The following is a 27,982-nucleotide window of genomic DNA, read 5'->3' on the forward strand; positions in this document are numbered from 1 at the left end:
TTTAGTCCCTCTGAGATGGCTTGAATATTTGAATTGTGTTGTATGTCTATACTGGGTAGTCACAAGTCCTATAAACACTTTAGAGGAAAGATGGATTTCAGTCTGTATTTTTAAAAAATCATTTATTTGTAAATCTGGTGCTGAAAAATAAGAAAAAAAAAATTAAACTGCATTCTGCTGTTCTTCTTTAGAAGCATTCCTGCGTAAATACTGCTGTAATACTGTCATGCAAAGTGTATCCTTTCTTGTCGTATCCTTTTTGGGGCAGTGTTTTTTTGTTTTTTTCTTAGAAATGTTTGTCCTTCCCCCACCTGTTGATCCAGGTTAAGCAATACTTTTTTACACTTTATTCAAATGAAATATTTCTAAAATTATTTGTATAGATTGAACAAATCTTTTATGTGTTTTTAGATTTGTTGTGGAATTTTCTGTGCTGTCCTTTAGGTTATATAATTTTTTGAGGGAAAGTTAGTGAATCAGGTCAACTTACTTAGAGAATGTGGTTCATTTACTTTAACTCAGAATACAGTCTTGTTTCTTCTATTTGTATATTTCCTAAACCTAATTCAATAGCATGCTTTCTGTTGTATAATGTATCTGGTTTAGGTATTTATAATGTGTTTAAAATTTAATTGGGCAAAGGACATGTTTTTCTTTTAAAAAGTACTTATATTGAAAATTAAGATGTCTAGATTACTATGTAAATTCTAAAGAGTAGCAGACCACTCATTTAAAGTCTTAAGTGAGTCTCTTTTGACATAGATAGCAATAGAAGTATCTTTCTTCTTTCCCCTTTCTTTTTCTAAACAAGAGAAGAAAAGTGTAATAGAGGGGAGAACACATAATGCTGACTAAGGGTAGTGCATTAAGTGAAAAACAGTCTTGGCAGTTATATAGGAATAGTGGTTTCCCGACTGATTGATGACCATAATCGCCAAGAACAGTGGTTCTCAGTCTTGGCTGCACATTACAGTGATCTGGAACTTGAATGAAATACTAATTTTAAAAGGGTACAGTGGTTCATACTTGTAATCCCGGCACTTTGCAAATCCGAAATGGGAGAATCACTTGAGCCCAGGAGTTTGAGACCAGCCTGGGCAATGTAGGGAGACCCTGTCCCTACAAAAAGTAGCCGAGTGTGGTGGCTTCCACCTCTGGTCTCAGCTACTTGGGAGGCTAAGGCAGGAGGATCACTTGAGCCCCAGAGGTTGAGGTTGCAGTGAGCCATGATCACACCACTGCATTCTAGCCTGGTGACAGAGTGAGACCCTCTCCCTCCTAAAAAAAAAAAAAAAAAAAAAAAACTTAAGAAATATATTGATGCCTGGTTCTCTTGGTCAGAATATTGATTGAAGGTATTGGGAGTGCAGCACAGATGTTAGAATAAACCTCTCAAACAGATTTTAATGTACAACCAAGGTTGAGAACCACCAAAGAAGAGTTTTTATGCATAAAAATTCCTATACTCTACCCTAGAACCAATACATCTGCATCTCTGGGAATGGAGTATAAGAATCTGATTTGAAAAGATTTTCCTAGTAATTCTAAGAACTGACCATTTTAGACACTGCTTTGTTAGAGTGAAATGGTTAGGTACCTGGTATCAACCTAGCCATCCAACCTTATATTAATAACTAGGAAAATAGAGGGTTGGAGCCTCCGTGTTTCTTTGTTGAAAAATCTGCTACTATTATTAGTTCTATGGAAACAATTCAAAATTTGGTTATTATCATCTTAAAAGTATAAAACCTATAGATATTGAAATTGTAACTTTTTCTATAGGCACAGTTAAAATGATTTTGTAAATGTTATAAATCAGTTTCTTTATAAGCTGTTATTTAGATAAATTTTGTTATACTGACATGATTCACTAATTTTCTAAATATAAATGGTTCAGCTTTCAGTTACTTTTAAACTAATGAACTGTGTTATACTTATTATTTTTAATGGGCTTTTGTGATGTTTTAGGTTTCTTTTGAATCTGGTGTGTCCTTCAAGTGCTTTCCAACTTTGAGAGGAAGAAATTGACCACCTGGACTATGGAACTGTGCGTAACAGCTTTGAAAGTGTATTTAAAAATTAAATTGATATGCCTTTAAATCAGTGATTGGAAATATATTACATGTATTTTAATGTCTTTCCTCAAATATAATAAATTGTTTTCTTTCCAATAAAATGGTGTTTGTATTTTTTATCTGGTTTAACACATCTAGGAAAACATAGTATTATAAAAATATATAAAATTTATAATTTTTTTATGATTACAAATACTGCCTTTAAAAATTAAAAGGCAGTATTTGTAATTACCTGGATACCAGCACGCTTTCACTTTTTTTTAATTGCAATCTTGTTTTTTGTAATTATTTTATATTTGTCTGGCTTTGAGTTTTGTTGGGCTTTTGGTTTTTCGGAAGCGGGCGATTTATCCCAGTTTAGAAAATTTGTATCCTTGCCGTAATATAGTCTTCCATTTTTGTACCCCTAAATCTTTCATCTGTCAGAACATCACTCAAAGGTGAAAATGTTTCCCATGTACAATTATTCTGTTCCTTTAATGAAATTAGTTTCAGCTGTATATACGTAGGAAAACATTCTTTTTTTAATTTGATTTATTCTTACAGATACTTTCCTGAGTCTGTGATTACACCTGTACCTTAGAGGCACTGCCCAAAAAGACTCAGCTCTTCTGTAAAAATGCTGTTGTGAATCATAGCTTCTTACCTTTTACAGCATTGTGAGGTAGAGAAAGTAAGAACATTAGAGATAGGAATTAGAAGGATGGAGAAGTGAACCCTGGAGCATCCAAATGGTGAGATATCAAATAGTTAAAGAACTGTTAAAGAAGACTAAGGAGGAATAACTAGAAGCTAAATGAAGAAAGTATCTCAAATAGGAAGGAGTGATCAAATATATTAGCTCTCTTGATGAGTTAGGAAAGATGAGTTCTTAGGATTAAGCATTGGGTAGAGCAACATTTGGGACCTTGATGTTGACAAACTTGGTGGATGTCAGGAGTAAGAGGAGGTATTCAAGAGAATGTTGGCGAGGAGTTTAATATAGTGAGTATTGAAGACAACTCTTAAGGAGTCTTGCTTTCAAGGGGATGTGAGAAATGGGTTGTTAATGGAGGGTAATGTAATATCCAAACACTGTTTGTTTTAAGATCGATAATATAGCAGGTTTGTATGCTAATGGGACTGATTCAGTAGAGAGAAAAAAACATAATGCAGGAAAGAGAGGGATATTGCTGAAATCATAGATCTGGTATACAAATAGAAGGGTTAGTTTTAAAGGTAGGCACACAAACAGCTCATTAGTAACAGTAGGATAAAGGGGAGATTATAGAGTTCTAGATGTTTGTTGTTCAGTAGATAGGAGTAGCATGTCAAATTTTTGTTATATTTTCTCAGTGAACTAGGAAACAAGGTCATAAAGAGGGAGGAAGTCATGAAGGATTAAGGAAGGAAAAGGAGATGTAAAATGGATAGCCAGGAATGCAGGAAAGTAAACAAACTCTTAGGCAGTCTGTGGTTTATTTAAGTGGTATCAGTCAACGTGGTTTTGTGTTTTTCACCAGTTGAGTTCAGCATAGGTGCTGTCACTGAATAAGTACAGAATTCAGTTTAAAGTTGAGATTTCCCTAGGTGAGTAAGACAGTCAGTAATGAGATGTTGTTATATTTAAGAAAATGACTATAAAAGAGGGATATGGAAGGTAATCTGAGTTAAGGAATGAAGTGAGAAAATAAGGTTGAGACAGTGGAAAATCGTATGATCGATTGTAGATTGCAGTGTGGTTGAAGATGCATTGGAGTTCTTGAGGTAGGAACTAGAAATTTGGGAGATTTAAATAAGGGGTGACTGAAATTGAAAATATTAGAGTATAGTACTTAGTGATTATAAGTTTCAGGATGTGAAGATGGGAGTAGCTTAGAGGCAAGGTGATGATGGAAGGAGATAAATTCAAGAAATTGAGAACCTAGGAGACTGAAAGGTTATGTAAATGAATTTTGAAATCTCAACAAGAACTGTGCTGAGTGCTTGTAGTAATTAGTTTATCTTTACTACCCTGTGAGAAGACAGCACTTCCTTTTGTGAGTAATCGAAAGTTCTTTAATGTGTCAACTGTAAGATACTTTATTACATTTAATTATCTTTAGTAATGCATACTAAAAAATAATGACCTCAGTAGGATCATTCAGTAGATACGTGAGCTAACCCCCTGGGTCAGACACTTACGGGGTAGAACTGATGGTTTTCAAGAGGAATAGAAAGTTCTCACCCCTAGTGCTTAAGCTGCTAAATATCCTGCCCTATATTTTCTGAAAACAAATGGTATTAGAACGTCCACATAAAAGCTAATAGGAAATCTTAAAACACACACAAACAAAACATTGAAAAAGCATCAGGAAAGATATACCCTGTACCCAACATGTACAAGGTCTAAGCAATGAAGAAAAAGATAGGAAATCAAATAAGACTAGAACATCTATGACTAATGTATAAAGACTTGAGACGGTTGTATCCATTTAAAAGGTATCAATTAGAAATGAAAAAGGTCGCCAGGCACAGTGGCTCACGCCTGTAATCCCAGCACTTTGGGAAGCCCACGCAGGCAGATCAACGTCAAGTCAGGAGTTTGAGACCAGCCTGGCCAACACAGTGGGACCCTGTCTCTACCGAAAATACAAAAAAAATGTCTGGGCATGGTGGCTCATGTCTGTGGTCCCAGCTACTCCGCAGGCTGAGGCAGGAGAATCATTTGAACCTGGAGGGGGAGGTTGCCGTGAGCCAAAATTGTGCCACTGGACTCCAGCCTGGGTGATGGAGGAGGATTCAAAATATATATATATATATATATATATATATATTACATAAAATTTATTTTAATTTTTTGTAAATTATAAAATAGGACTTAATATGGTATTTATATACCAGGATCTTTGGATATCCAAAAGTTTAAGAAGATGTGAGCAATTTTATGAAAGTTTTCAAAGCTTAGAAAAAGGTAACTACTTAAAAGACCGTTATATGTTGTTTAAGGAAATGTTAGATGAAGTAAGTCACAAAAACATGCATAGAAATGATCATATAAACTCAGAAGAAATTGAATGTCTTGCTGTCGAAGGAAAAGTGGAGGTGTAAGAGACTGAGGTTGAGTGTGGGAAGCTCTGTATATATTGTATTTTTCTTTTAAAATATATATATTTAAACTCGCATTTCTTGTTTTTCAAATGTTCACTCCAATGAAAATTCTTTTATTTTTCCTGTTTATTTCTGATCTCATATATGCAGTGTACTATTTTTCACAAATATTAGTGATCCTCCCTGCAAATGAAATACTCCCATCCTGTTGAATTTGGGAATGTCCATGTGATTTGCTTCGGCTGTGAAATGTGAGCAGAAATAATGTTTTACTTTGGGAACTTCCCGACTGCTAAAGCGTGTGTCAAAATGAAGTTTTTGTGACATTACAAAAGGACTAATAAGAATGCCTTTGTTGATCCTAGTTGAACATAAGAAACTTGGTTATTGTAAGCCACTGAAAAATTTTAGTTTCTTTTGTTACTGCAGAATAACCTATTCTGTCCTGATTGATACAGCCACAAAATTTCCTTAAGCTCTTTGATTTTCATATTTCCATTAGGATGTAGAAAGCCAAGAGAAGAATAAACATAGGATCAGAGAATGTTAACAGTGAAAGAGACTATTGGAATAAATTTGTTCAATGGTTTCTAGACTTTGGGTTCTAAGTAATCAGTAATACTTCAAAAAAAAAGTATTAAAAGATATTTCAATATAAAAAATAATGGCATTTAACTTTGTAAACAACAACAAAAATACCATTGCGGGGCATAATAGGTCATGCTTGTAATCCCAACAACTTGGGAGACTGAGGAGGGAGGATCACTTAAGCCCAGGAATTTGAGACTGCAGCGAACCATGACTGCATCTCTGCACTCCAGCTTGGGTGACATAGGGAGACCTCAGCTAAAAAAAAAAAAAAGTTGTAATTAATAGATGTTCCTCTGTCTCTTTTCCCATCTTCCTTACCACTTGGTCTTTAATCTTATTAAACAAGATCTAAGGATAAGACAAGAAAAAGGATGGTTGCATCTGTACTGAACATGTATTGACTTTTTTTTTGTCATTTTCTAAACAACATAATATAACAACTTTTGACATAGCATTTACGTTGCATTAGTTATTATAAGTAATCTGAGATGATGTAAAAGTTATATGCAAATACTATATTTTGTATGAAGGACTCGAGCAGTTGTTGCTTTAAGTATCCATGGGGAGTCCTGGAACCAATTCCTCATGGATATGGAGGGACGAGGAACCACTGTAGTTAAACAAATAATCACTTTAAAAATTAAAACCTTTTGCATGGTGAATAGAGTCATGCACTGTATATATAATGGTGATCCAGTTAAGTTTATTATGCCACATTTTTATCGGAAGTTTCCTATGTTTAAATATATTTAGATACACCAGTACATTGTGTTACAGTTGCCTATAGTATCCAGTGCAATAACATGCTTTACGGGTTTGTAGCCTAGGAGGAATAGGTTATGCCATGTAGGTTTATGGAAGTCCAATCTGTGGCATTTGCACAGTGGCTTAATTACCTAAAGACTTACTCTTCAGAACATACTCCTGTCATTAAGCAATGCATGACTGTAGTTGTACAAAAAATAACAATGCAGGCATACCTTGGCAGTGTCCTAATTCTTACCAGCATCCATGATTACTTAATTTTGCAATGGAAAGACTTCAAAAAGCAGTGATCTATTAGGACACTATATTTGCGATACATGACAAATGATAACTTAAGAACTGCAAACATTCAATAAGAAAAAAACAATAAAGCAAAACTAGATGGGAAAAGGAAGAAGCAAATTTCAAAAGAAAACTCAATAGGCAAAAAAAAAAAGTGTGAAATGATGTTCAGACTTGCTAGTAATTGGGAAAAACACAAATCATTTTTAATCTATTAGGCAAAAATTAGAGCTATGATAATACTAATTTTTGGTGGGAGTGTTGCAAAAGGTACTATAATATTTGCTGCTAGAGAGTAAAAGTTGATACCTTTGTAAGGGCAATTTTGCATAATATGAACACATAAAAATATGCTTCAAGTTTCACATACATTTAGCCTACAGAATTACCCATGTGTAAACATGTATACAGATGTTCATTATAACACTTCTTATAACAAAATACTTGGAAATAAATTTTCATATTAACAAGAGCATACTATATGATCTTAGTCCAATTAGAATATTCTGTTTTATTTCAATCCTTTAAAAGACTCAACTTCTGACTGTATAGAGACAATTAAAAAAATAATGTGTTCTCCATATGTGCATTTGGTCAGGTTAATTAAAACTTGTTCAAATCTGCTTGTTCTTAATATGGTTTTGTTAAAACTCTCTCATAATGGTGGATTTCTCGATTATTGTACTGTCAATTTTTTTGTTTTAGCAATTTTAAACATGTTATAAAGCAAGTAAACACATATTTGTTGAATTTCTAGTCAGAGAGTCAAACATTTTTAATTATGAATGTACAACCATTTTATTTTGGCATTAATTTTGCCTTAGATCTTTGTGCAATACTAATAAAGCTACAGTCTCTTTCCTTTGGTTAGAATTTACATTGGTTATTTGGTTCCAGCTTTACCTTTACCTTTTTTGTATCTCTGTTTTTAAAAAAATCTGTCTGAAAATGCATTTAGCAGAAACAATCAATTTACATTGGATATAATTATTGTTATGTTTGCTATATTCACTTTATTCACTCATTTTTTGTATTCTTCCCTTCTTTTAAATTATTTTTATTAATCTTTTTTTTTTTTCCCCTATACCACAGGAATTAGGCACACTTTCTGTTTTGTTAATGATTAGCACTGATTATACCCATGCATATTCTCAAAGTCCAAAGTTAATGCCTGTGTCCACTGCCAAAGACAATAATGTGACCTTAGAATACTTGAACACTGTTCTATTCCAGTTTGCAGTCATTTTTATTTTTGAAATTACTCCTGTATTTTTAATTTTCCAAGACATTATTTTTGAAGAATTTTTACAACTGTTAATCTTTTAAAAATTAATCAGATTAAGCAGAACTCAGATTTTAAAATATTTTCACATAATATTTTATTTGATTTTTCTAACAATCCAGTGAAAGGGAATATAATACTGATTAGTAGGTAAGAGCTCACTGTGGAGTTAAGCTTCTTGGCTTTGAAATTCAGTCCCAACATGTACTACAATTTGGCCATAATAAATTTTTAGTGTTTCTGTTTTCTCATTTTAAAAATGGGGATAATCATATTTCTATCATGTAGGGTATGCATGTGTGAGAAGTAAAAGTGGTAATGTATGGAAATGGCACATAGTAACTATATGTTGTTAGTGGTTATTTTTTATATATATATATATATATATATATATATATATCAACAATATCCTCATTTTCTAATTTGAGGACCTAGTATGAAATCCATAGACTTTAATTTTTTTCTAAAGTTCATATAGAAAAAAAATGTTCATGGTGAAGCATCTAGTAGATGGTGACACATGGAGTTAAATTTTGTTTGTTTGTTTGTTTGTTTTAAGACAGAGTCTCGCTCTTGTTGAGCAGGCTGGAGTGCCATGGCGCGATCCGGCTCACTGCAACCTCCACCTCCTGGGTTCAAGCAATTCTCCTGCCTTTGCCTCCTGAGTAGTTGGGATCACAGGTGCCAGCTACCATGCCCAGCTAATTTTTGTACTTTTAGTAGAGACAGGTTTCACTATGTTGGCCAGGCTGATCTTGAAGAGTTAAATTTTTGATTTTGTGACTTTGCTTACATTCTAGTCTCATTTAACTAATTGAACCCAGTCCTATGTCAATCTGGTCTTTAAGGTTATTTTATTAAGGAGGTTATTTTATTTTATATATTTTTTTTATTTTTAAGATTATTTTATTAAGGTTATTTTATTCCATACATGTTTATTCTCTATATATTTCCTATATATTGGTATAAATATAAATGGTTCAGGGAAAAAAATTAGAGATTGGGAGAGGGTATTGTAGAAAAAGGAAGGAAGACAAAAAGAAAGCAGATGAGATGTAGTGTAGTAAGAAGAGGTGGCAGGGCAGCAAATTGAGCAGAGGAGAGAAGACAGTGGTTTGCTTAGGAAACGAGTGTAGTGACCAACCTGTTGCAATACTGGAGTTCAGAGAAGACTGTAGAAATCTGATTTGGAGAATTGGAGTGGGACAGTAGGGCCACATATTGAAAGTAAGAGGTTATAGAAAATCTATAAAATTCTAAATTCAGCATTTTTTTTTTTTTCCAACTGAAGAAAAAGCAAAACCAGAACTGTGAGATTTTGTTATTTTATGATTGTAAAAACACTGAACTGTGGGTTTGGGAGATTGCTGATTGAAAGAAGTTAAAGTAGGAAATTATTTTAATGTTTATTTGAGTATCATGTAAGTGCTCTGCCAACTTTTTGTCTTGAAATAAGTGGTTTCTGTCACATGATTTGATATAGAGTTTCACAATCTATTTTCAGTTTGTTGACAAATCATGTTTCAGTGCTGTGCTGTACAAAATGTACTATTTATATTGAAAATGTGTCTTAACCTTGGCTCAAAAGGTGTCTCTGATTTCATAGATCTGATAGGCAAACTTTATTATCTGTGCTTTCTTTCCTCTAACCTTCACATGCAATTTATCCTGAGTTCAGGTTTATTTTCTTTGTTATTTTATTTTCAGAAGAAAAATAGAAAACTGTTGGTGGAAGGGCTGGTGGTTGAAGGTTTACTATTTTAAGAAAATTGTACATAATTTATTGCAAAACTCAGAGGAATTCAGACTTTTTCTTTTTTAGTAAGAGAAACAACTAACTTGATCAAGTTCATAAATGTGACATTAAAGTATTTCAGTTGTAATTTTTAATCACATTAAATTACTTCCAAAGATATTTACAAGGCATCTAGGCCAAGAACTATGAATGACATTAATAGATAACTTGTCCTTTTTTTGTCAATGTTAATTCATTTGCATGTTAAAAACTATAGTATCTGGTACAAATGTGAGGCTACTTTGGCTAGGGGGAAAGAACTTGTAAATAACTGATACTTATATAAGTAGAAAGGAAGCTCTAGAAAGACAAGTTATTTGGAAGTTGCTACTTTCTGCTTGACATTTTAATAGAGCTCTTTCATTTTATTTAAGTCATGGCTTTGGTGTGATTTAGGTAAACTTTAAGCTAAAGGATTAAATTTATGGTACTTGATGTGTTAAGAGGAATACTGCATTTACACTAGAACCGTTTCCCTATAATGCCATGTATATTATGGATGTCAAATAAATACCTCATATATGATATTGATTGAAAAAATACTTTTGAGACCCTCAGAAACTGGCTAATTTTGAGTTAGTTCTTGACACTGGATATATTTTATTTTTTTTATATGAGCCCAGATGAGAAGAGAGGATATGTTTTGACACTCCAAATACAAATAATCTTTAGTGACTGTTGCTTTGGTGTCAGGATATTATCAAATGTCCTATTTCATATTCTCAGGGAATTCCCAAGATATGTCATTTGGCACATTATAGTAACCATTAGAGCTTTAGAGTAAAGGGAAGTTTTCTCTTTGTAGAACATTCTAGGAAGTACAAAATATGGGCAATAATGCTGTATGTTACTAATAACTGGATAGCTTCTCTAAGGATAACTCTTTTAGAATAACTATTCCAGAAAGTAGATATAACAACTATTTTAAATCCTTATTTTTGGTGGTGGTGTTTTTGATGCCAAAGATGCCAAGAATTGTTTGTGCAGATTTTTATTTCAGAAGGCATAAATATACTTTAACTGTTGTAATGCTTCTCCTATGGGGTATATAGCGCTTCAGATTGCTAGTTTGAGGTTAAAATTAAGATTGAATGAGAAAATATATGACAATGCCTGATCTTAGTAGAAGCTTATTATATGTGTGTTTAACTCTACCTTTCATATAGTGCTAATTCCCTAAATTATGTCTAAATTATCCCTTATTTTACCAACATTCCAAATGCATTGTGAAAAATGCTGATTTGTTATTACAAGAGCAGAGTTTATTAATGTGGCATAGATGAAAAGTATATTTCAAAACTAACGTGGATATGCCAGAAATCCTAAGCCAATAAGCTATTGCTTATTGAATAGTGAGGGAATAGTGTGAGGGAAGGAAGGAAAAAATTGCAGGAATAAAATATTGGTGATTCCTTTTCATCTCTGCCCATTCTTTTAGTAGAAATGAAAATAATTCTGAGAAGTAGAAAACATTAGAAGTTCAGAAAAGTAGAATGGGAAGACAGAAGGGCCATGTGTTAGTAGAGTGAAAGCAGGAAGACAGTATGAGTTGATAGGATTTTTAATAGGACCAGGTAAAAATACCAATACAAAATAACATTATCAACCATGTTGAGCTTTTGCCGTATCCATGCAATGGGATAACAGCTTTATTTGCAGCATTTGTTTAATCACAATAACTCTATGAGGCAATTCCTCAAGGATCTAGAACTAGATGTACCATATGACCCAGCCATCCCACTACTGGGTATATACCCAAAGGATTATAAATTATTCTACTACAAAGACACATGCACACGTATGTTTATTGCGGCACTATTCACAATAGCAAAGACTTGGAATCAACCCAAATGTCCATCTGTGACAGACTGGATTAAGAAAATGTGGCACATATACACCATGGAATACTATGCAGCCATAAAAAAGGATGAGTTTGTGTCCTTTGTAGGGACATGGATGCAGCTGGAAACCATCATTCTTAGCAAACTATCACAAGAAGAGAAAACCAAACACCGCATGTTCTCACTCATAGGTGGGAACTGAACAATGAGATCACTTGGACTTGGGAAGGGGAACATCACACACTGGGGCCTATCATGGGAAGGGGTGAGGAGGGAGGGATTGCATTGGGGAGTTATACATGATATAAATGATGAATTGATGGGTGCTGACGAGTTGATGGGTGCAGCACACCAACATGGCATAAGTATACATATGTAACAAACCTGCACGTTATGCACATGTACCCTAGAACTTAAAGTATAATAAAAAAAAAAATTACTTTTTCTAGTTCATAGATACATTTAGAGAGGTTGTTTTCCAGCATCACAGAGGTTATAAATGGAAAAGTCAGGATTTATAGTTTGTCTTAACTCCTAACAATTACGTTTTCACATTTGGAACCTTGAGTCAAGCATAAAGTTCAAATGGTGCCCCTCTTCTCTAACTGTCAACTCTTTACACCATCAGCCCTGTATCACTATCTAGTCAGTTTTCTATTTAGATTCTGATACTCACCCGTATCCAGTTAGTATCTTGTACTCCCTGCAAATTTTCCTTCCCTATTTGTTTTTTTAAAAATCATCTCAGATAATAAAACTCCCTTTGCTACTTTGAAGGCACCTCTTTATTCTCCCTTCCTCCTCCCTATAACCCATCATTTGTAAAGATGGTGGCTTCACCCAACATCTTTTTTGGTATTTTGTCAGCCCTCAAGGATACAACTCTCCAGGCCTGATAATTCAGCCAGTGTGCACTGCCCTCTATATAGTAGTTGATTAGGGATAGCATCTGTTTTGTTCAGTGTCTGTGCTAAATCGGTTAAGTATTTAGTGTTCCATTTCTCAGACAATCATTGCTTGTTGAAAGCTCCTCTTTCTTCATATCATTTTTTATTGTTTTTATATACCCATACGTTTTAAAAGTGGTACCTCTACGTCAGTATGTCCCCATATTAGTTAATCGGTTTCTCTAAACCAAATCTGCCTTTAGATTGCACCGTCAGTCATAAAGACATGGCCTTTCTAACATTCACCCAAACTTTAAATCACAGAGTCCCCATTTCACTCTTTATATTCGGTATTCTCTTATATCTGATTAACCACCATTTTCTGTACAGTCTCCACCAAGTCTGTTGTATCTCCCCTGTCTGTTTTACATAAACATTTCCCCCCCATTCCAGGGGTATATATTCCAAGACCCCCAGAAGATGCCTGAAACCACAGATAGTACCAAGCCCTGTACAGTCATCTCTCCAGTATCTGTGGGGTATTGGTTCCAGGACCTCCCATGGATACCAAAATCTATAGATGCTTAGGTGCCTTATATAAAATAACATAGTATTTGCATGTAAACTATGCACATCCTCCTGTATGCTTTAAATCATCTCTATATTGCTAGAGATGTAATATCTACTGTAATATGAATACTATGCAGACAGTTACATTGTTTAGGGAATGGTGACAGGAAAGTCTATATGTTCAGCACAGATACAACTATCCTTCTTTAAAAATATGTTCTTCCGCGGTTGAATCTGGCGATGTGGAATCCATGGATATGGAGGGCTGACTATATACACCATGTTTTTTCCTGGCATATCACTCAACTATTAGCTGATGAGTCAACTCAGATTGTTGGAATGACTAGGGACAACTAGACTTCAAGTGATCTTTCATCCCAATTATGCTCACAGCACAGTGTATGATCTCAGAGTTTCAAGAGATCAAACTCCCTTCTGCAAACCCCAGTCAAACTTTGCTTCTGTCTTGTTTGCTGATATCTCATTGGATAAAATAAATATCAAGCTAATTCCATAGTCTATTTAGAAAGAGACTCCATATAGGTATGGATACTGGGAACTGTCATTCATTGGATGCCCTTTAATATAACAATCTATCACACTTCCCTAATTTTCATTCTTACTGCTGTAATCCAAGTTCAGATTTCCATCACTGCTCTGCTTACTAATGTTCCTGTCTCTTTGTTTTCTGGCCCATCTGATATAATTAAAAGTTTTTATTACTACTTTCCTGTTAAAACAACCAAAAAACCTTCTGAGGAAAGTATTTTTTTTTTCTTCTCTCTGATTTTGAGTGTCCCTAATATACCTTTCCAAATTTAACTGCCATGGCTCCCTCACACTTGACTTACATTTCTAAAACACTGTGTTGACTTCTTGCCGTTCTCCTTGCTCTTCTACATATTTTTCTTACTTAAAAGTAATTTTACCTATCTCTTCATTGATGTCAAACCCGTTCTTCAAGTCAATTTTGTCTCCCCTTATTCCCATCTGTCAGAAATAACTTTTCCTATCAATTAAATCCTGAAGCACTTTACTCGTAACCCTCTTAAAATTATGTTCATATCTTTCACTTTATTTGTTTTTGTGTATGGATATATCCCTTCTCTAACTGAACATAGCTTCTTGAACAGCTCTGTCTAATAGAAATAGAATGTAAATCATATATGTAATTTAACATTTTTTACCAACTGCATTAAAAGAAACAAAAAGACACTAGGGAAATTAATGGTAAATTTTATTTAGCCTAATGTGTCACAATATGTTATTTCAACATGTAAACATCATAAAAATATATTTTTTTTACATTTTATTTTCACATTATCCAGAGTGTGTTTTACACCTATTACTCATCTCTGTTCAAACTACATATATTTCAACTGGTTAGTGGCCAATTGTTTCTAGTGGCTACCACATTAGACATCACAACTCTAGAATTCTAGGAGAAACATTAGTGTAATACAGAGAATGTTGACTTGCAATAAGACTTATTTTCGAATCCTGTCTTTGTCACTTACCACATGAGCCTGGTCAATTTACTCAATCTCTTTGGGCCTTAGTTCCATCATGTGTACAACACTTTTGCTGGGATTAGAGTCGAGTGTATTAAACAATTTCTAATATAGAGTTCATTGATTTTTAAAAAATCAGTGAGGACATAACCCATGCTATGCCAATGTTTTGCACAATACCTGGAACCTAGAGTTTTCATGTTATAGCCATTTATTGAGCACATAAGACAATGTCAATCGTTTTACTAGGATTTGGAAATACTGGATATGAAGTCTGCCTTCAAGAAGCTTGATCCAGAATGACAAGTAAATTGTTAATTATTTATAATATTGTTACAATAGAAGTCAAATATAGCTTAATGTCATATAAATTAAAAAGCTTTCATACAGCAGAGAAGCTAACTGTGCTTGGTAATATAAAGGTAAGCTTCATAAAGTTGTGGTTTCAACTTAATGTGGAAGGAAAATTAGTTGCTTCCACACTAAGTTGGATGTGGAAGGGGATGATATGGGAAAGAAAACCACTAGGAAAGTCATGGAGGAATGACATTGCATATAAAATATGAGGAACTTCTAGTTTTGCAATGAATAGAGTTCACAGGATTGGCTGGGGGAAGGACGAAAGGGGAGCATCAGGATCGAGAGTGGAATAGTTAAAATCCACAGCTCTCTTGATACTCTTCACCAGAGCTGGTACTTCCTCATTTCTTCTCATGTTAAAAAATGGTATCACCCCCAAATACCTATATATTTAATATTTTTTCCTCATCTTTCAGCTCTAATCTATTCATAAATCTACTGCCTGTTTACCTCTGAAATAGACCTTGTCTATGCCCTAGTGCAAGCCGCTCACCTCTTTCCTGGGCCACTGTAAAAGTCTTCTAACATCTACCTCTTTCCACTCTTATCCTCCTATAATCTGGTTTCTTCCCAGAAGCAAGGGTGATTTTCTTTTTAAAGTCTATTAGTCTTTCAGTTCCCCATGTTACAGCCTTAACAGCTGTCTCTTTCTTCATGTTCTACAAGGTTCTACATGATCTGGCCTAGCTCTCTGATCTCATCTCATTTTATCCCACCCTTTATCACATGTGCTGTAGCCACACTTATTTCTTTTTAATGTGTCTCATGTATTAGCTTTTTCCTTTCTTGGGACATTACTCTTGCTCTTTCCTCTATCTATTGCTGTTTCTCTGATCTCTAAATGACTGGACACTTCTAATCATTTAAATCACATCATAAAGTCACTCTTTTAAGGGGTGTCTTCCCTTACCATCCAGTCTAAAATATGCTGACGGAAAAGTCACTCCCTATTTTATGATTTTATACTAGTTCTTATTGCTATCTGAAATTATTTTTATCATCACTATTAGTACTGTTGCTATTACTGTTATTTACTAATATATTTTCTTTCCACTAGAATGTAAGCTCTCTGAGAACAGAAACCTGTCTTTTTTATCATTGTCTCCTGAACATCTCCTACAGTGCTTAGCAAAAAGCAGACACACACTTAACACTTGTTGAATGGATGGATGAAGTTTTTCCTACCTGTACTATTACTCCCTTTCATAGCATTTCACTTAAATTAAGAAGGAAAAGGTATGCAAATTTATTTATTTAGCATTTCATCAGGTGCAATTAATATTTGCCTACAGGGAGAAAACCACCACCACCACAAATCCTACTACTATATGCACTATATTAAGCACATGACTTGCTCGAGGGGAAAAAAGTTAGTTTCTCCAATTCATAGGCTTTCAGATTTTAAATGTTTTCTTAAATCTTAATGCAGAAATTTAAATAACCAAAAATTTGAATTAAGGATGGGAAACAGGGCTGATTTTAAAAATGGAAATATCACATAATATTTCTGTTTGAAATGGAAGCATGACAAAAATTTGAAAATATACAGATAAAGCAATATTTTGAGAATTCAGTTGGTTTCAATTGTTACTTTCCATTAGTGACGGATATCAGAAATAAAATACAGTCCTTATTTATTTAATTAGGATTTATATATATACACACATATATAAAGAATTTATATATGTGGACAGTATATATTTATATATGTGGACAGTGTTATATATATGTACTGTTATATATATATATATATATATACAGTATATATATACTGTGGTGTGTGTGTGTGTGTATATATATATATATATATGTTCTCATGTTGCTATAAAGAAGTGTCCAAGACTGAGTAATATATAAAGGAAAAAGATTCGATGGACTCACAGTTCCACATGGCTGGGGAAGCCTCAGGAAACGTACAATCATGATGGAAGGGGAAGCAAACGCAAACACATCCTTCTTCACTTGATGACAGGAAGGAGAAATTCTGAGCAAAAGGGGGAAAAGCCCCTTATGCAACCATCAGGTCTTGGGAGAACTCACTCACTATCTTGAAAACAGCAGTATGGGATAACTGCCCCCATGATTCAATTTCAATGACCTCCCACCAGGTCCCTCTCATAACACATGGAGATTGTGGGAACCACATTCAAGATGAGATTTGGGTGGGGACACAGCCAAACCATACATATATATACATATATATACACACACACATGCCCACATACACAAGGACTGTATAGATATGTGTGTGTATGTATATAAAAATATAGTCCTTATGTGTGTAAACATATTTACTGTCCTTATTTATGTTATATGTGTATGTGTGTGCGTGTATGTGTACACACTGCCAGAGTTTGTAAAGGTTACGATTGTATCAGTAAGAAAAAAACAGGGTCTCAGTCACCTCTGTCAGCCCACGCACCATGTTGTCCCGCCACTCTGCTGTCCCACTCCTCCACCACTCGCGATGGAAGAAGAGATCATGGTGCTGGTGATTGACAATTGCTCCGGCATGTGCAAAGCTGGCTTTGCTGGGGACGACACATCCCAGCCGTGTTTCCCTCCATCGTTGGTGCCCCCGGCACCAGAGTGTGACAGTGGGCATGGGCCAGAAGGACTCCTATGTGGGCGACATGGCCATGAGCAAGCGCAGCATCCTGACCCTGAAGTAACCCATTGAGCATGGCATTGTCACCAACTGGGATGACATGGAGAAGATCTGGCATCACACCTTCTACAAGGAGCTGCACTTGGCCCTGGAGGAGCACCCGGTGCTGCTGACCAGGCCCCCGCTGAACCCCAAGGCCAACAGAGAGAAGATTATTCAGATCATGTTTGAGACCTTCAACACCCCGGCCATTTACGTGGCCATCCAAGCTGTTCTGTCTATTTGCACCACTATTTGCACCACTGGCATTGTCATGGGCTCTGGAGATGGGGTCACCCACACGGTGCCCATTTATGAGGGCTACGCCCTCCCCCACACCATCCTGCATCTGGACCTGGCTGGCCAGGACCTGACCAACTACCTCATGAAGATCCTCACCAGGGATGACTATAGCTTCACCATCACTGCTGAGCGGGAGATCAGGCACTACATCAAGGAGAAGCTGTGCTATGTCGCACTGGACTTTGAGCAGGAGATGGCCACTGCCTGCATCCTCCTCCTCCTCTCAGTAGAAGAGAGATGAGCTGCCTGATGGCCAGGTCATCACCATCGGCAACGAGGTTCCGGTGTCCAGAGGTGTTGTTCCAGGCTTACTTCCTGGGCATGGAATCCTGCGGCATCCACTCAGTCCACCTTCAACTCCATCATGAAGTGTGACGTGGACATCTGCAAAGACGTGTAGGCCAGCATGGTGCTGTCCAGTGGCACCGTGTGCCCAGGAATCACTGACAGGATGCAGAAGGAAATCACCACCCTCACACCCAGCACCATGAAGATCAAGGATGATCGCACCCCCAGAGCACAAGTACTCGGTGTGGATCAGTGGCTCCATCCTGGCCTCACTGTCCACCTTTAAGCAGATGTGGACTAGCAAGCAGTGGTACAACGAGTTGGCCCCCTCCATCGTCCACCGCAAATGCTTCTAAATCGACTGTGAGCAGATGCCTAGAATTTGCTGAATGGGTTAATTCAGAAGTATAAATTTGCCCCTGGCAAATGCATACACCTCATGCTAGCCTCACCAAACTGGAATAAACCTTCGAAAATAAGTTGTCCTTGAAGCTTGTATCTGATATCAGCACTGGACTGTAGAACTGGTTGCTGATTTTGACCTTGCATTCAAGTTAACTGTTCCCCTTGGTATCTGTACATATCTTGGATTTCAATCTTTAGTACATGTGGCTTGGTCACTTCATGGCTAAAAACGTGCTTGTGGAAGACAAGTCTGTGGCTTGGTGAGTCTGCATGGCCGGCAGTCTCTGATCTGTGCAGGTTATTAATGTGTCAGGACTGAGTGTTCTGGAATTTATCTAGAAGCTGACAAGGACTCCTGAACCAGTTGCTTCTGTCCTGTCAATCTGTCAGGGTTGGAAAGTCCAAGCCATCGGACCCAGTTTCCTTTCTTAGCTTATGTTGTCTGCCAGAACCCTGTGGGCTGTTACTTGCCTTCGATTGGAAGCAGTTCACATTTATACTTGTAAATGTATTCCTCCTTTTAATTTATGTCAAGTTTTTTGTACACAATTCTCGATCTTTAAAGAGATGACAACAAATTTTGGTTTTCTACTGTTATGTGAGAACATTCGGCCACAGCAACATGTCATTGTGTAAGGAAAAATAAAAGTGCTGATATAAGCAAAAAAAAAAAAAGGAAAGAAACATTAGTTTCTAAAAGGTCATTTAAGTTCTTTCCATGAGAGACTTTTTAATGTTCTTCACCTGTTAAAATTATTATTGATAAACCTTTTCAGATTATGAATAGACAGTTTGCCCTCCAGTATTTATTGATGCTAATATTTACTTTGTAAAATGTGCTTCTTACAGGAATATAAATAGTTTCTGGAAAGGACACTGACAACTTCACAGCAAAATGAAGTTCTTTCTGTTGCTTTTAACCATTGGGTTCTGCTGGGCTCAGTATTCCCCAAATACACAACAAGGACGGACATCTATCGTTCATCTGTTTGAATGGAGATGGGTGGATATTGCTCTTGAATGTGAGCGATATTTAGCTCCCAAGGGATTTGGAGGGGTTCAGGTGGGTATTATTCATAGTATAAATTGCAGGATTCACTGTGCTTATAGTAAATAGTGTTCTGATCTGATCTGTGAAACTTGGGCAACATTTTACTTCCCAGGTAAGTATTCTAAGTAAAACAGTTTTCTGAGGAAAAAACAATGTAGTATTTTTGGCAACTTTATATTTTGTTTCTGAGATAATCTTTCTTCAATGAGAATCCTCCAATGTGCTGTTAATATTTTCAAAAGATAGCTGCATATACAAAGATTCAAGAATATTTTTATATTATTGATTAGTTTCTAGAACATCCAATGATATACAGTAAGACACAATTTGGTGCTTATTAAGACTGTTTAATTTGTAGGTCTCTCCACCAAATGAAAATGTTGCAATTCACAACCCTTCAAGACCTTGGTGGGAAAGATACCAACCAGTTAGCTATAAATTATGCACAAGATCTGGAAATGAAGATGAATTTAGAAACATGGTGACTAGATGTAACAATGTTGGGGTAAGTGAATTCTAGTTTCCTTTAAAAATAGCAGATAGGAAAATGATTTCTCTCTTCTTTCCTGCTCCTTTTGAGCGGAAAGTTTTCCATATTTTATATTTTTTTAAATTTTACTTCATGCTTTAAAACTTAAAATTAAATATTGTCTTATGTTCAACTTTTGTAAATATTTTTGTATATGTTCTCTATCTACTAAAGAGATAAGTTAAAGTTTAGAGCAGAATTTACTTCTAAAGCAAAACATCAAATTTTAACCCTTATAACCATATTTCCTGGAAAGACTTTTCTGGTTAGAAATTATAATTTCAGTTACAATATTTGCTATCATTTTTAGGTAACTTGTGTTTCCATCAGTAATTCCTGGGTTTTTCGTGGTGAATAGCTCGCTTCTCTATTTAACGAGCAGCATAATTTGAGACTAATATCTACCTTATTTGTCTTCAACTGCTAAGTAGAGAGTACAGGCTTTCTCCTGGTGACCCACTGACATTTCCAAAACAATAACCTTTCCAGTTTCATCTGAGTTTTGTCTCCCCAAAATGGGCTTTTTGCATTTCCTCCTATTTACGGTAGTTTCTGGTTCTCTCAATTTATCATTACTATAAATATTTGACCAAGTGTCTAGAATGAATATAGGTGTTTAGTTCACATTACTTTCCTTTCACAGCTGACTTTTGATCTTGTAGAAAATTAGTTAGAAGATATAATGAAATATTTTGGAGTTTTATTAACACACTATATACTTTAATCAATAATGCTTTAAATGTCTACCTCTCTGTAAGTCACACTGAAGTAGAAACTTTGCTTTCTAGGTTCGTATTTATGTGGATGCTGTAATTAATCATATGTGTGGTAATGGTGTGAGTGCAGGAACAAGCAGTACTTGTGGAAGTTATTTCAACCCTGGAAGTAGGGACTTTCCAGCAGTCCCATATTCTGGATGGGATTTTAATGATGGTAAATGTAAAACTTCAAGTGGAGATATCGAGAACTATAATGATGCTACTCAGGTAATTTTTTTTAAGACAGTGATCTGAATAAAGAATGGCATACGCCTTTTATTATAGACATATAGCTAATTGAACTTCAGTTTAAATACTAATTTAGATCTCTTAGGGACACAGGTTAACAAATTTGACTACTTTAAGAAACTCAAATCCATATTTAAAAACTTTTAAATATTGATTTGAGTTTCAATCAATGCACAATTTTAAAAAGCTCACTTTTAAAAATCTTCCAACCAATTCAAAAGCTCATCAACTTTATTTCCTAAATTCTCTATTTTCTACTAGAAAATATTTCAAAGATACATGTATAGTAGATTGTGAGCATCCCCAGTGCCCAATGCAAGGAAGTCCCTATAAAATATCTATTGAGGAATTACTGAATACATGAATAAGCAAATGGATTCTCAGGTGAAAAGTGAGGTTTTATGAATCGGTCATAATGTTTTTACCTCAACAGGTCAGAGATTGTCGTCTGGTTGGTCTTCTTGATCTTGCACTGGAGAAGGATTATGTGCGTTCCGAGATTGCTGAATATATGAACAATCTCATTGACATGGGTGTTGCAGGGTTCAGACTTGATGCTTCCAAGCACATGTGGCCTGGAGACATAAAGGCAATTTTGGACAAACTGCATAATCTCAACAGTAACTGGTTTCCTCAAGGAAGTAAACCTTTCATATACCAGGAGGTACATTCAATACATATATGCATATAAAATATCATCTTATTCATTAGAAAATTAATGGCAGATTCAATTAAAAATGGAATTTCTGTAGGATAAGGACTGAGTCATTTACATAAAACACTGTTCTTTAACCTCCTCTTCTTCAGATACAGCGTATCTAATTCTTTATCACAACAGGTTTTATGGAGGTACACAGAATGTAGGATACTGATAATAGTTATGTCTTTATTTTCTTTGGAAATGAAATGAGTTTATATTTATCAAGAAATGTCAGTCAGATAGTAAATGTATTAGTATGAGCTGTTATTATCATTGATGTACAAGACTAAAAATTAGATAAGTATTCTCACAGGACAACAGGTAACTTTGACATTATGTGTCTTTCAATATTGTAGCGTATACTTAATCAAAAAAAGAATATAAGAATATTACCTGTTGAGATAATAAGAATAAGAAAAAACCCTTTTGAGCATTTTATATAACAAATAGCACTGGGTGTGGTGGCTCGTGCTGTGATTTCATGAATCACAGCACTTTGGGAGGCTGTGGCAGGATTGCTTGAGGCCAGGAGTTTGGGACCATCCTGGACGATATAGCAAGACCCTGTCTCTGAAAAACAAAACAAAACAAGATAAAAACAAATAATAAATAGCTTAAGCTATTTGTTATAGAATATTAACTTATTGGTTAAAATGCTTTAAAGACCTTATGAAAAATGTTATTTTTTCCTAAATTTCTACTAGGTAATTGATCTGGGTGGTGAGCCAATTAAAAGCAGTGACTACTTTGGAAATGGCCGGGTGACAGAATTCAAGTATGGTGCAAAACTCGGCACAGTTATTCGCAAGTGGAATGGAGAGAAGATGTCTTACTTAAAGTAAATAAATACAACTTTTCCCCTGAATTATTTCATAGATCTATTAATCAGACTACCCTAGTGTGAGTTATCTTCTGGAACATTCTTATTCAGACAACTATCAAGGAGTCAATTTTTAATGATAAGTATTCTAGTGCCCTAAACTCAAATCAATCATCTTTTGTATTTAGAGTGTCTGTCACAAGACAGTATGCCTCAGAACCCTAAACATTCCCTAGGAATTTTCATCTAAGTACAAGATGAATATACTAGATTTGACTTGATGTTTGCATATAATCTTTTAAAGCCAGGTTATTATTAAAATGATCCCGTCATTTATAAAGTATGTACAAAGTGTCTATACCATAGAATTTACCTATACTAATTTAAAATATTAAAATATTTATATGATAACAATACAGTATTGAAGCCTTATTTTAATCTAGTTTGACATTCTGTATAATGTGATATGGATATTGATCCTTCTGGAGTTCCTCTAAATTATAATGTGCTGAAACCTTTAAAAGACCTTATTTTAATAACAAAAATCTTGTATTTGTAATATAAATATAAGTATTCCATACATGTATATACAAATATGGACTATATATGTAGATTACACACGTGAGTGTGTATGGTGTGTGTGTGTATATATATGTGTGTGTAAATATATATCTTGCAGACTAACCATTTAATTAGAGAGAGAATTAATCTTCAGATGCCATGCCCTGCAGAAAGAGATGCACAGTTAAATTACTCTAAAACAATTGTGAAATGGTACATCAATTATATCTTATTTTTCAAAAATAGAAACTGGGGAGAAGGTTGGGGTTTCATGCCTTCTGACAGAGCACTTGTCTTTGTGGATAACCATGACAATCAACGAGGACATGGGGCTGGAGGAGCCTCTATTCTTACCTTCTGGGACGCCAGGTAGAAAACAAAGTTCTCTATTTTTTTAACACATCTTTTAATGATGGTAAGAATATTCTGATATTCTATGATAATATAATTATGTAACTTTCAGGCTGTATAAAATGGCAGTTGGATTTATGCTTGCTCATCCTTATGGATTTACACGAGTAATGTCAAGCTACCGTTGGCCAAGAAATATTCAAAATGGAAACGTAAGTTTTAGAGTTGTTCAAAATATCCTTTTCTCAAGAAAAAGGAGGCAATCTTGTTCTAACTTAATATGACAACTATTAATTATGTATTTATTCAACAAATATTTAATTATGTGTAAACCTGATACAGGGCTCTGATTTTAGACAGATTATATTAAAGGAGTAAAATTTATATTCCTCATTGAAAAAGAGTATGCAAGCTATTTCAGAAATATGACAAACATCCCTCTAGCCAACAGGAAAAAAGAAAACACTTAAAAATAAGAGCTAGATACAGGGAGTACAATATGTATTCCTAATACATATCTACCGCAGGGTTGATAGCAAGATTATATATGCCAACACTTGTAGAGAACTTAAAACATCATCTGCCCGTAGTGAGAACAACATAAATATTTGTTAAGTACTTTTAAAATGTTATATGGAATACAAAGAAATGAGTCATTTGAGCTAAGTTAAATAGGCAAAGTGTCCTATAAGAGGAAGGAAATTATATGAGCATTCCAAGAAAGGTAAGAATGAGAAAAACTTTTGGGAGTATGGTAAAGACATTAATCTGATGAGTAGTTTCAAAAATGAACAGAGAAATAAGAATGTAAAGATATTTGGAAAGCTAGTAGAAGGTTTTCTTTTATACTAAAGGGTTCAGAAACAGCATCAGAGACTTTATGTCTAAAGCAGAAATTCCTCCTTCCTATGAGTCACACTGATATCTAGCTAGCTTCTTTTAGATGCCTTTCAGTTTGAGAAGTCCGCTACTTTGTACGGCAACTGATTCTGTTGTTAAACAGCTTTAATATTTAGAAGGTGTACTTTTATATCGAGCCAACTTCTTATAATTTCTACTAATGATCTTATTTCTGATGTTAAGAGTCAGAGAGTATTTTTATTTTTCCTATTACTATAACGTTTCCACTTTGCCAGGACTGCTGCATGCTAAAAATTCTTAGTTTTGTTCACTTTTCACCATATGACATGATTCTAAGGTCAACACTGAAAACCGTCCTAGTGTTACTGTAGTTTTTTTTTAATTTGTATTTTTTAAAGTGCCAATCCAAAAAACATAATATTAAAAGTGTGGTCAATTAATAAAAAATGTTCAGATGTATTGTTTTGTACATTTATCTAAAAAGAAGCATGAAGGACTCTAAGATTTATTTAGCACATGTCACGTTCAGGGCATTTTCAGATATACTACTTAATTTTTAGAGCAAAGAAAAACAATATTCCCATTTTACAAATGACAAAACTGAGACACAGTGAATTATGCACATTGATTAAGTTTTCTTAGCTACTGGTAATAGAGCATGTTTTAATCTTGGTGTTTCTGATACTAATGCCCTGCCCATTTCAATGACATTGAATGGCTTATAGTGATGTTAAGAAGCCCTTGCAGGCCAGATGCAGTGGCTCACAGCTGTAATCCCAGCACTTTGAGAGGCCAGGCGAGATCACCTGACCTGAGGAGTTCAAGACAAATCTGAGCAAGCTAGCAAGACCTTGTCTGTACTGATAATTAAAAAAAAAAAAAAAAAAAAAAAAAAAAAAAAAAAAAAAAAATGAGCTGGGTGTGGTAGTGCACACCAACAGTCTTAGCTACTTGGGAGGCTGAGATGGGAGGATCACTTGAGCCTGGGAGATCAAGGCTGCAGTGAGCTATGATCATGCCGCTGTACTCCAGCCTGGGTGACAGAGCAAAGAAGCCTTTGCAGGTCCTTGGAATGAAAACCAGAGTATAAAAATTTGTTACCTTTGTTTTTAATATGGCAGAAAAGAACTTGAGCATAGAGAGATGATGAAGACCAAGTAAAGGGCTATAAAAATTAATGAAGGCATTGGATTCTAGATCAAGTCACTGACTGCAGAGACACAAGTAACAGGATAGGTTGGGTTTGGTGTAAAGGAGAAGGAAAAGGTAAATACATGTATGTTAAAATTTGGCTTTCCCCCCCTAATTAAGGATGTTAATGATTGGGTTGGGCCACCAAATGATAATGGAGTAATTAAAGAAGTTACTATTAATCCAGACACTACTTGTGGCAATGACTGGGTCTGTGAACATCGATGGCGCCAAATAAGGTGAGAATATTTATTTTGACATGTCCTCTAATAGGGAACTTTCTTTAGCATTTTATTTAAAACAGTTGAAGTTTAAGAATACATGATATAAATGATGAATTGATGGGTGCTGACGAGTTGATGGGTGCAGCACACCAACATGGCACAAATATACATATGTAACAAACCTGCACGTTATGCACATGTACCCTAGAACTTGAAGTATAATAAAAAAAAAAAAAAAAAAAAAAAGAATATCAACTTTTTTGTGTTACTGTGTTTTTAGGAACATGGTTGCTTTCCGCAATGTAGTGGATGGTCAGCCTTTTACAAACTGGTATGATAATGGGAGCAACCAAGTAGCTTTTGGAAGAGGAGACAAAGGATTCATTGTTTTCAACAATGATGACTGGTAAGTAAATATCAATTAAAAAATAATATTTGCTACCAGTATGTTCTTGATTCATTCTTTTTTTTTCTGTTCATTTACTTTTTATCGTATCTGAAAAATCATTTAGTCGGTGGAGCAAGAAGACAATAGGGATCAAAAATGGGCAGAAGCAAAATGATGATGGTTACTCCTTTGTTGTCCTCTTTTCATAAGGGCTTTCTGTTGTAAGCAGAGTCCTTTCTGTGTACCCTTGCAGTATCTTATACATATATAGAATTAACATGCATGTGCTCACCTACACATGCCACAAAATACACAAAGTAATTAATATAAGGATTGTGAAATCATTAAAAGAACATGTCTTGTAGTCCTGCTTTCTTAATCATGGAAAAATGCTGCCTCAGTATTAAAATACCTTTATTTCTAACTGTTTTTCTCAAGGACTGCTCTACCTATTTTTTTGGTATACTTTCTTCACTTCTCTGTCTCCTTGTGACAAATCACATTTTTAAAGCATATATATAAATAATATATATCTTGTGGTTAATGATTTGCTTCAGGAGATTTGAGTTTTAGTTCTGAAACTTCTCATTATTGGCCTTTCATCTGTGATTCTTATATCCTTTGCCTGTGGTATAAATGATTCCCTAACATATAGCTCAGAAGACTTCCTTGCAAACAGTTGAATTGTCTCTGTCCAAGGCCAACTGATACTCACACGTAGCTCATTCTAATATAAATTATATTTCACTGATGAAAAATGAATAAATATATAAGTCAAGTCGATCTCTTTCCTGCCAAAAAGCCCATGTCTAGTTCTTTAATTTCTTTCTTTTGTGGATGAGAATACCAAAATAAATTTTTGTGAAAAAGATTTATATTTCAAACGATCACTTATTCATAGAAATGCTAGATTGTTTGTATGTACACCCCAAATTCTTTTTAACCTCATGGGGAAAAAAAGGAGGTTAAAAAATAGTACCCTTTAAATTGTTAAAAGTAGTTGGTATTAAGTTCAGTTGAGAACAAATTTGATTTTACTAAGGTAGCACTTTTATCAAAGTGTGACCGTTCCTGCCAATCTTCACTGATATTCTTCAACTTTGATTTTCTGGTAATATTTTCACTACTGACCAGGGACTTGCTTAGTTTGCTGTCAGGTTCACTTTGATCCTGAGAAAGCTATTTACACCTACTAGAGAGGCATATGGGTTTCTTCTTAATGAGACCTTGTCTGCTTAGGGTTCTACAACATAAAGTTATGCTGTTTATTTGTGTTAGTTTGTATTCCTGCGTTTCACTGTATTGAAGTTAAATCTCAAATATTTTATTCCAGGTCATTTTCTTCAACTTTGCAAACTGGTCTTCCTGCTGGCACATACTGTGATGTCATTTCTGGAGATAAAATTGATGGCAATTGCACAGGCATTAAAATCTACGTTTCTAATGATGGCAAAGCTCAATTTTCTATTAGTAACTCTGCTGAAGATCCATTTATTGCAATTCATGTTGAATCTAAATTATAAAATTTAAAATTAAATGCATATCCTCAAAACAATAGCCAAGTGTGTTTCTTTTCTTACATATACAGTAATATTTATATTTCATTAATTTTTAGTCAAAGCTCCAAT

The 27,982-nt window shown here is 34.8% G+C and overlaps 2 protein-coding genes and 1 pseudogene across 8 annotated transcripts in view; all 3 read left to right on the forward strand.

The window, feature by feature from the left end:
• Positions 1–2,176, forward strand: part of RNPC3 (RNA binding region (RNP1, RRM) containing 3) — a 31,520-nt gene extending 29,344 nt beyond the window's left edge. For 5 of the 6 annotated variants that reach the window (XM_030935415.1, XM_030935413.1, XM_030935418.1 and 2 more), the window contains exon 16: positions 192–2,176. The gene's annotated coding sequence lies outside the window, so the exon portion shown is untranslated. The remainder of the gene's footprint in view (positions 1–191) is intronic. The other variant, XM_010372579.2, reaches the window with a different exon arrangement.
• Positions 1,934–27,911, forward strand: LOC104669569 (alpha-amylase 2B). 2 transcript variants are annotated; one of them, XM_010372578.2, is made up of 11 exons: positions 1,934–2,047; positions 19,521–19,734; positions 20,081–20,227; positions 21,040–21,237; positions 21,692–21,922; positions 22,663–22,796; positions 23,586–23,708; positions 23,803–23,902; positions 25,863–25,981; positions 26,247–26,372; positions 27,688–27,911. In XM_010372578.2, the coding sequence occupies exons 2-11, from the start codon at positions 19,567–19,569 to the stop codon at positions 27,875–27,877; spliced, it is 1,536 nt and encodes a 511-aa protein (XP_010370880.1). In that variant the 5' UTR covers positions 1,934–2,047; positions 19,521–19,566; the 3' UTR covers positions 27,878–27,911. The 2 variants fall into 2 exon arrangements, with proteins under 2 accessions (XP_010370880.1, XP_030791279.1); XM_030935419.1 differs by lacking the exon at positions 1,934–2,047 and adding an exon at positions 18,774–18,931.
• LOC104669568 lies at positions 17,351–18,673 on the forward strand (annotated as a pseudogene).
• Positions 27,912–27,982: the final 71 nt, after the last annotated feature.

This window comes from Rhinopithecus roxellana, chromosome 8 (genome assembly GCF_007565055.1).
Source record: "Rhinopithecus roxellana isolate Shanxi Qingling chromosome 8, ASM756505v1, whole genome shotgun sequence".
NCBI lineage: Eukaryota > Metazoa > Chordata > Mammalia > Primates > Cercopithecidae > Rhinopithecus > Rhinopithecus roxellana.